The 9,596-nt window shown below is 40.1% G+C and overlaps 1 protein-coding gene across 1 annotated transcript in view; it reads right to left on the bottom strand.

Annotated features, from left to right (window-relative positions):
- The window catches only part of LOC124167372 (neither inactivation nor afterpotential protein G), a 73,468-nt gene extending 64,459 nt beyond the window's left edge, over positions 1 to 9,009 (bottom strand). The window contains exon 1 of the mRNA XM_046545389.1: positions 8,560 to 9,009. Within this exon, the coding sequence (XP_046401345.1) occupies positions 8,560 to 8,716 (157 nt within the window). The 5' untranslated portion in view covers positions 8,717 to 9,009. The remainder of the gene's footprint in view (positions 1 to 8,559) is intronic.
- Between the last annotated feature and the right edge of the window lie 587 nt (positions 9,010 to 9,596).

Below are 9,596 nucleotides of genomic sequence, written 5' to 3' on the forward strand. Positions count from 1 at the left end.
GTGGGGCGACAGGATGAGGTAGTTCGTATTATGCTCCATTCAAAACTATTTTAATCGGTAGAAAGCTTTAATGATGATAATAATAATAACGACTGTTTTTATCTGTTTAGTCGTCATAAAATTCCACTAAAGAGGCAGAAAACATTGAATTCTAGGAAGATGGAGAAGTTACTCCGCGATTCCACGTTGTTTTAGATTCTTTAGAAATAGATTTAATGAAATAATTAGAAACATCTAATTACTTCATGGCGTATATCTGAAGTCATTTTCTACTTTAGATTTTGTATTAAAGAAATTATATGTTTTTCATTACGATTATTTTCCATCGATTTCAATTGCTAAGTGGTGACAATATTTTCCCCTGCAAGGGAAGAAGATGTCATAGTAATTCAGACGGTTGAACACCTGACGCTCATTGAGGAGATCGGGTTTTGAATCCCGTTCAATCCTAATTTATTTTCCTCTGTGGAATTTCCGCACTAAATAGTTTACGATTAATTTGTCTGCTGTCTTTTGAACAAGTGATAAAGCCGCGTTAGATAGGTTCTTCCGTTCAAACGAGTACCTACACCAAAACTAACTTGGTGAAATACATTCGCGAAGAGGTTTACTTTTGCGTTGAAATATATATATATTTTTAAATTATTCCTGCTTTAAAAGTCTCACGGTTCGACTCATGGTCACGATTTGCTTTGTCTTCGAGCAATTCCGTGAGCAATCAAGTAAAAGACTATCGATTATTCGAATTTAAACCACAATGATTTTTTCACGTATCCGTGCAGATTAACTACTTTTAAGTGACACAGTTGGGTTAAATTTTACAGACTGCTTTCCGCACTCGACCACCACGGCCTGATGATGGCATATTGTGCTGAAACCATGGTCGAAGGTGTTGCGGTTAGAAGTGCGGATATTGTACCAATGATCGATTAATTTGCTGATGATATCATTCGTCTCTGCATATTCAATGCCGATAATCTTTCATGCGCTTCAGCTACACGACTGGGAAAAAGGCGATAAGGAATTAACTCTCCATACAGAAGGAGAGAAGGGCCATTCGTCGTGAGCTTGCGCATGCTTTTGAATATTAATTGAGATTATTTGCTGAATTATAATCATTATAAATATAACATTGAAGTTGCAAAATCTAGTAAACAATGGGGTAATATTGCGGTTGGATACAAGAAAAGTACTTGCCAAGTCCATATTTAACCGTGAATCACCTTTTGCCGCAAGCCCGTTAGCCGTTGAGATGCGCTCTTCATACTTCTTACTTCCGCCCATACTCACCTCTATGACCATTCTTTCACTCTTTGTCGATAACAACGAGCAGTTCTTGTTCATAGGGAATAAACAACGACAGTCTCTATTTGTTTAGTATGTTACTCGGTGTTACCAGGGTTGCCGTGTCGCGCTATCACAACTGAAAAATTCGAAACAAATAATAATCACGTATATTTTTTTCTATTCATAGATGACATCCTTTGTTGCTTAACGCTGGAACAAAAGTAAGGAGATATTGGTTTGTATAAAATCTGTATTTTTAACAGGGGTGGATCAATGTCATTGCGTTAGCGGAGGCGGTTCATGGCTTACCAAGGTGCCTCGGTAATATGCGATAACACGAAGCGATAATCCATCTGAGGTCTGCAATACGCAGACAAGTGGCTATCCGATAGTTATCAATTATTTTGTAATATTGTTTGTTAAGCTGATGAAATAATAACTTACATTGGATAGCCACTTTCAAAATTACCAAATTTTTTAATTTTCCCAGAAATTACAGGGGGCCGGCCGCCTTCCTTGATCCGCCAGTGGTTTTCACGCAGTTTAATGCTGTCAGGCAAACGATTTCACGAGAAAGCCACAGTATCAGCGCTATTAAGGCGGAATTTTAAACGGTGGGGTGTTCAGCATAAGCGTAGATAGTAAAATGCCTTATTAGTTTAGCTGGCAGAGTATCGGCGCAGCGAGGGGGTGAGTTTTGGGGGATAACCCCCCCCCCCCCCCCAGAATTCAGAAAAAAATTTAAGTTTAATTCTTTTCACTTAGTTGGATTAATATTACTTATATGATAGTGTTAAAATTAATAAAATATCCCTCAGAAGGCCGTAAAACTCATTTCAAAATTTTGAACCATTTATATGAATTTTTTTCTAATTTTTCCCCGCACCTCCTGCTTACCCTGGCGGGTATTCCACACCCTCAGACACCCCAGTGTTAAAAACCCCCCTAGTCTTAATTCCTAGCTGCGTCATGTCTACTGATAATTATTGGGATCTTGGTTCGAATCCTGGTCAAGAGAAACAAATTTTCGTCGTAGGGTTTTTTTCCGCAAATTGCGTGCACTTGCGCGGTTAGCTCTAGAAAGGTACGCCGACTATTCTCGAGCTATTCTCTTGATTAATTACTCTAATAGAGTCTGTTTTCTCTCGTCTTACTTCTCTAATCAACTACAAATCATGCTCTGTGCGAGGGATCTTCTGTACTCTCCTCATTGCTGCGTGTTGCAGCCACAAAAATCTTCGAGCTCCAAACACGCATTGAACTGACCGTCGGAAAAGTAGCACGTGTGTGGAATTGTCAACGGAGCTAAAACCACATTTCCGAAAATTTCAAAGAAGAGCTGCGTTGTCGTGACAAACCCCCTGGTTCATTTCGGTTTGAACAATGGGCGATGATAAGATATTTTTTGTGCAGATAATGCGTACTATCTCAGCATATTGTTGCTGTTAAACTTACGGGGATGTTTATTCTAAAATGAATGAGATTTTAATTTTATTCAAAGATCTCTTACAAGAAAAATTATGGGTGATTTTTATATCATAAATATCAGTTACTTTCTCATCAACAATTCAAAACATAATGTTCTCCCTGACGTACGACTGCAAATACATGAACTTCCTAGGATATGCAAATATAATTAAAGGAAGAATAAGATTTATAAATGACCAAATTTTTTAAATTACTGCCTTAGTTTAAGCACAGAATTGGAATTCAATGATAGATTTTTAGCCTATTTTTTGATGTGTTAGCGGCTACGGTAAAGAAACTTAGGAATTTTAGGGGTTGGCGAAATTATGAGTTGCTTTTTTACGCAGAGAAATGGTAAGAATTTTCGCGTATAGAATAAACCTTTCTCTCATAGCTCTCGCGGAATATTATGGTTTGCGAAAATTCCACAGGAAAGTCCATCATTCTTTGCCTTGACCGAGATCTGAACCCACATATCCGGAATTCTCTATACGAGCTAACACGTTGCCCTGTGGCATTGTGTGCCTGGTATAGCATAAACCATCTATTCCTCTAAAGCCAACTTAACTTCACAGAGGAAGAGGATGAGTCACTAGTACACAGAGAATACATTTACTTTTTTCTTGGAATCACCCTTGGAGCAAAAACAAAACCATTTCAAGGAACTTAGAAATAAGAGATATAAGTACATGACAACGAAAACATAGTTGTAGCAGCTATGTTGCAAACATAAAGATAAATTTAAATTTTCTCGATATTGGCCATTTTCAGGCTGTGATTAATTGAGCACATTAAATTTTATGTTACTGTTCATTTATAAGAGCTATGTAGAAATCATTTTTAAATCCATGCATGTGAATAAAATCAACTGATTTGGGCGTTACTTGGTGGAACGATGAAATATTCATCCATGTCCAAATATTATCCATGTATGTGCTTTCTGTCGTAAGCTTTCAGGGAGAGAATTACAAATGCCGTGATTAAAAATGAATTTTGTTTGGCAGTTGTACGAATAGGGCAGCGTTAATAATAGTCCTTTGTGCGAAGTGTCTTCTGAGCAGTATTCGGCCCAATAATCTCTTTAACATTTCTCTGGAGTAATTAACGTAGGTAGTTCAACTAAATTAATTCAACTATTGCCTATATTATCCGAACGCGATCTTATTAATCCTGTTGCTTGCAGGCATTATATCCATCTTATTAGGAAATAGGAGACTATCATTTGCTATTTTCATTCTTTGATCATTGAAATACATAAAAACTGTTACAAATAAATATCCACAATTTCCAAATCGCCAGATATGAATGCATGGATCAGATGTCATTGCATTAACACTCGCATGAAGCAAACAAACTTCTTTGTTTGCTGAAAGTCACAATAATACGTCTACCACGGAAAAGCAAAATGCGCACCACCCTCTGTAATTTTTCTGTTCAGTGAGGACAGACTATCGTTGCCGTTGTACATACATGAACGAGCATTTAAGGTGAATAAAGACTGCCCCCGTTTGAGGAAGATCATTGCTATTCATCATTAGGTCCGTTTTTATCGAGTAGTAATGTATGTGTACCGTTATAGAGGGGAAGTGTTCTTCTCTGCCCACCGACTCTCGACGACGGAACCGCATAACAGCAAATGTGGAATGTGGAGTAGCAGCGCATGTGTGGCTTGCGGCACGGATTTGAATATCACATCGACGCGTGCTTGCGTCCTGTACAGGGGGCCACGAGGAGCGCATGCGGGTTGCTTTGTAGAAAAAAAGGTCTTCATTAAAAAAGACCATTGTCTAAATCAGGGTAGTCAAAAGCTTATTGGGAAATGTGTCCACTCCCAGTATTGCTTCAATTTTATTTCGCGTTAAGAATGGGTATCGCTGTAGTGTTTTAAGGTCAAAATAAAGTTGATGGTTTCCGCTTCCATCTAACGGCCAAAAGACTCTTGAAAAATGCGTGGGATTTTAATTATAGGGACCATTATTAATCATCATCCTAAGTCCACATTCCTAAGATTGGTTTGACGCAGCTCTCCATTCCTCTCCCCTATCCGCTAACCTTTTCATAGCGATGTATTTCTTCTCTTTTGCATCCTTTATAACCTGTCCTATGTAACTCATTCGAGGTCGTCCTTTGCCGTTCTTCCATTCCACTTGTCCATCTACGATTGTTTTCATCAGGACAGCATCTCTGAGAAAGTGGCCAATAAAGCTGTCCCGTATTCTCCTTAATTTTTTTAGAAGACTTCTCTTTTCTCCTACTCTTCTTAGCATTTCCTCATTTCTCACTTGGTCTATCAATTTTATCTTCATTATTCTCCATTATCACCACATTTCCAACGAATGCTTCCACTCTGTTGCTGTCAACGTTCAAACCTCGCTCCCATAGAGAAATAAGCTCCATGCGTAGCAACTGATGAATTTCTCCCTCACTTCTATAATTGTGTCTTTTTGTAGCTGTTTAAAAAATTTTGGTGGTTAAAATATCTTGCTCCGATTGTCATCAAATTTATGGCACAGAAAATAACACTCCATCGCACAAATAAAATTAGCCACGTCATAACCATTCTTGTCATGTGAGACCTCTTGCTTCTTATTACATAATGCATTCAATATCCCTCGGTGCCTAACCTATATTATGGAGGCACTTAATATCGTTCCTCAGGGAAATAACCCAAAGGAATAACTTAAGTGATTTTCTGGTCGGAGGAGACTTTTCTAGACAGCTAGGCTTTCACTTAATCGTTCCATTCTATCTTAATCATTCTTCATCTCCGTTGCTTCCACTCTTGACTTCTCTCGAACTGTTTACGTCCAAGCCAATTCGCTTCTGTAGCAAGTATGCTAATTGTATAGCATCTCAGGTGTTTTTTCCTTTCACCAATGCTTTTATTCTCAGCAATAAATATTCCTCTTTTTGTAGAAGCCCTCATCACCAGTTGAATTCTACTTCTGATCTCTTTCTCGCTTCGTCCATCGCGGATTAAATTCGGAAAAGGATTAAAAATGACGGAAATATGTAGTAATTTTTGTACACATTGACCGATGTTGGACAAATCGACCTTTTTTTTGTTCTTTTCAATGCTTCCCAATACACAACTATAAAATCGCGTCCTTTTCTTTGGGATACTTTGGGCATAAATGGTATGGCTCGGGTGATGATTTAAGGGGGGGGCGAAATGACCCTTGCCAAACTCCCCGCATACGGCTAACAGGTTAGCTATTGTAGTTGTAAACTCCCCTCCCCCTCGCATCCTCTCCGAGGGGCGCTGGTGTGACATACGTATGGGCGAATTCCGGAGAACAGTAGTTAGTGTAAGGGCGAAATTCAGCTCATTTCCACGTTTTTATGAAATCGATTTCTTGTCTTTTCCTTTGTCCGTCTGCTGTACTCAAATGTAACCCATTTTCCGATAAGCTAACGCTTTGAAATTTTTGGCACAGAACAGAACTAGATGACAATGTATTATCACACTATTTTTAGCTCTCCATAGTTAGTATGAGCCGCCATTTTCCACCGTTAACATTTGTATTAATCGCTCATCTTCAGCTATCTTTTACAATTCTTTTTAAGTTTTATTTACAATTAAAATAATTTAAAAAATAGTAATATAATAAATTAAAAAATGAATTGACAAGCCCACGTTTTTAATCTACCGAAAAAGAAGAAAATAAACCATCCCGTCTTGGATCGAGGTATGACGTTAAAATTTGACGTATAAAAGACCAAATGCTCAGAAAAAATACGTAATGCGCGTTAATATCAGTATCTTAAATTAAATTATTTCTCTGTAAGTATTCGTTACATGTCTTGAACTAAAACCTCACATGCTTCACGATGAATTTATTTCACTCCAGTTTCAAATTTAACGCGAATGTGGGCCACGTTTTTGGTTGTGAGCATGTGGTCTACGTATTTACGAAGCTAAACGTTGAGCCAATACAAGGCGGTTTGTTTTCTTTTGTTGCCTACAACATGAACGTGGGTTTTAATATTATTTTTTATGAAGTGTTATATTTTCCAGTGCAGTCAATAAGAGAGGAGTTTGGTGTTTCTGATTTCGGAGTGTTGAGTCGAAATATAAAATCCTTCTCTTCAGCTGTCGGAATTCACTTTTGCCGTGGAATTACGCTTGCCTATCACTACTTATTTTCTATCGTGATATCGTGATGTGTGTAATTTGATATGAATTCACCTCTGTCGTGATTTTACCACGGAGATTTTCAATGGGGGTACGATGATTTTTTTCGCTTTGGTCGTCATTGAAAAATGCTATTCCATTATCTCATGAAAAAGCTTGAAAAATGGGAGTTTAAAATTATCATGAATCTTTTTCCTTATTGGTGTAAATTAGAAATATTTTTTGAGAATCGCATCGAGCCGCGCTGATTTTTTAAGAAAAAAATCTTAATAGGAGCTAATTGAAGGGCACTCAAGAGAAATTTTCACTATGGAATTATAAGAGAAGTAATCACTATGGAGTTCTGACTGCTTAAGACGCTCCGAGGCAATATTGAAATTAAGTCCAATCAGTCATTCATTGCCATTCATGCTGAGATAGATGGTTAAATCAAGCAAAGTTTATTTTATCATATTATCACAGTAATTTTGGTTCACTTTATTGATGTGACAAGGTTATAATTGACAATTGGTCGATATTGTTGTCGTGTGGGGAAACGCCGATTTCAATTATAATTCGTATGGATGATGGTCTTTCCCTGCTCTTTGGAGGGTTAAGAAACAATTGGTAGAATTATCCCAAATTTTACTAGCGGTATAAGTAAAAGCAGAGTAGATGGCTAGGACAGTGTGAGAATATTGTTTAACCAACTTAGCGAATTGACGATTATTTTCATGGAGATGTAAACAGAATAAAATGTAGAGCAAATGTAATAAAAGTACTCGGAATAGAATGAGGTAATACACTAAGGGCACTAATTCAATGAATGACTTCGGTGGTTGGAAGGGAAAGGTAAGTTAAGAAAGAGAGAAAAAAATGTCCCCCATTCAGCCATTCTCTCTAAATAACAAAAAACGCGAAAGTAACCACCCACTTTTCATGAGTTACTGACGTCTTATTGTTAGAGGTCTGCTTTAATATCTCGTTCATACCTATAATAGAGGGAATTCACCTTTCACGAATGTGTGAACCAATACGAAGTGCGCGAGGCCCATGCACAAAGCTGGAGAGCGCTTTCGTGGTTTCCCGGTTTTCCACCGCGTTGTTTTGTGTTTGATGACGACAGTTTTGCCGGCAATCTCGCCATTATCTAACCAGGTCAAAACCTATATGCTGGCGGCATTGCTAGCGAAACTGTCGTCATTAGACATGAAACAACACGACGGAAACTCCGAATCCACGAGAGCATCTACTACTACTCGCGGAAGCTTTCGTAAAATCTGGGATTGAGAAGCGGTTACCTGATCGGTATGAGCTCTTTACGTCATCCACTCATCTCCAAAAGGGTTAAGCCATCGATTTTTTTGTCGTGAATAGCTCGAGAAGTAGGCTACGGATCGAAGTATGAAAAAATGTGGGTCTATATATTTTTCGGACTCAATCGCAATCGAAAATAATGAAAAAATTGGTTAACTAGCCCATAATGCACCTGATGGGATAGAGGTAACTGTGTGCTAGAATTTCCATGAATACGAGCAGGTTGTTGGACTTGAGTTGAATGAAACAGTCCGTTCGGCCCGCCACCGTGTGACTTATCCGCGAGGACTGCTAGACAAGCGAAGGCGCACGTGGCGCCAGCATAATTGATCCGCCACATGAGATATATATCGCTTCCACCCGCCCTTAATTACCTTTGACGTGGGAGACCTTTTCCCTCCGCTTCCGCTGCCTTCCGTCCGCGGCGAGTGCCGGCGTCGCCTCCCGCGAGGTCCGCGACCCGTCCCCGGGCTCCGCCGACCTCCTCCGACGGCTCCGCGCCGACGAACTCCGCGTGCGAGACGCTGCCATCTGAATCCCCGCTGATGGACCTCGACTTCTTCTTCTTCTTCGCCTTCTATCCACTCCACACTCGGCCCAATCGGCTATTTTATCACACGCTTGAGACCAGTTTCGAGCCCGCGCCGCGCGGAGCTGTTTTGTTTTTTGCTCGATAATATGCCTATAGTCACGAACCGGTCTAGTGCCGCGCGTTGCGTGAGGAACAGTGCGCGCGACGTGTATGACTCCTTCGCGGCGCGCTTCCAGCGAGGAGACTGCCTCGTTCCGATCAGGGAGGGAAGGAATATCGCCTTCCGTTTGTCGTTTGTTTCTAGCCGCCCCACCACCGTCTCTCCCCTCCTCCCCCTATCCTCCCGCGATCGATTGTGTGAAGTCGGACATTTTGTAAGGCTTCCCTCCCTCCCCTATATCCCTCCACCCTCGTCTCCTCGTATGTGAGGAACCCTTAAGGGACAAGGACGTTATTACGGGATAGGGTAAGGGAGAAAATCGGGAGGGAAAAGTCGTGGAGGGTGGCGAAGGAATCCGTGTCGTCTGGCGATTCGTCGCCAAAGTTTGTTTTCTTTTTTTATAATTTTCTAAAAGGATCGCGGCTGACGCAACTCTCAAGGATGAGGAAAGAGGGTTGGAGCAAATGTATGTACTAAATATATACCTACCCGCGTAAACGCTCACACCGGGGGTAAGAGGAATGAGGAACGCCTTGGACTTTCTCCTTGCAGTCCACACTCGACGGCTTGGCATCCTGGCAGACAAATGATGAAGGGGAACCGAGGAGCGTTTTAAATTTTCGAAATGAGGTTCCGGGTTCGAATCCCTGTGTTGCCACATTTTTACCGCCTAATGTTCGCCTTCCGTCTTCAACTCCACCGTTAAACTTGTTCATATT

Source organism: Ischnura elegans, chromosome 10, assembly GCF_921293095.1.
Source record: "Ischnura elegans chromosome 10, ioIscEleg1.1, whole genome shotgun sequence".
Lineage (NCBI taxonomy): Eukaryota > Metazoa > Arthropoda > Insecta > Odonata > Coenagrionidae > Ischnura > Ischnura elegans.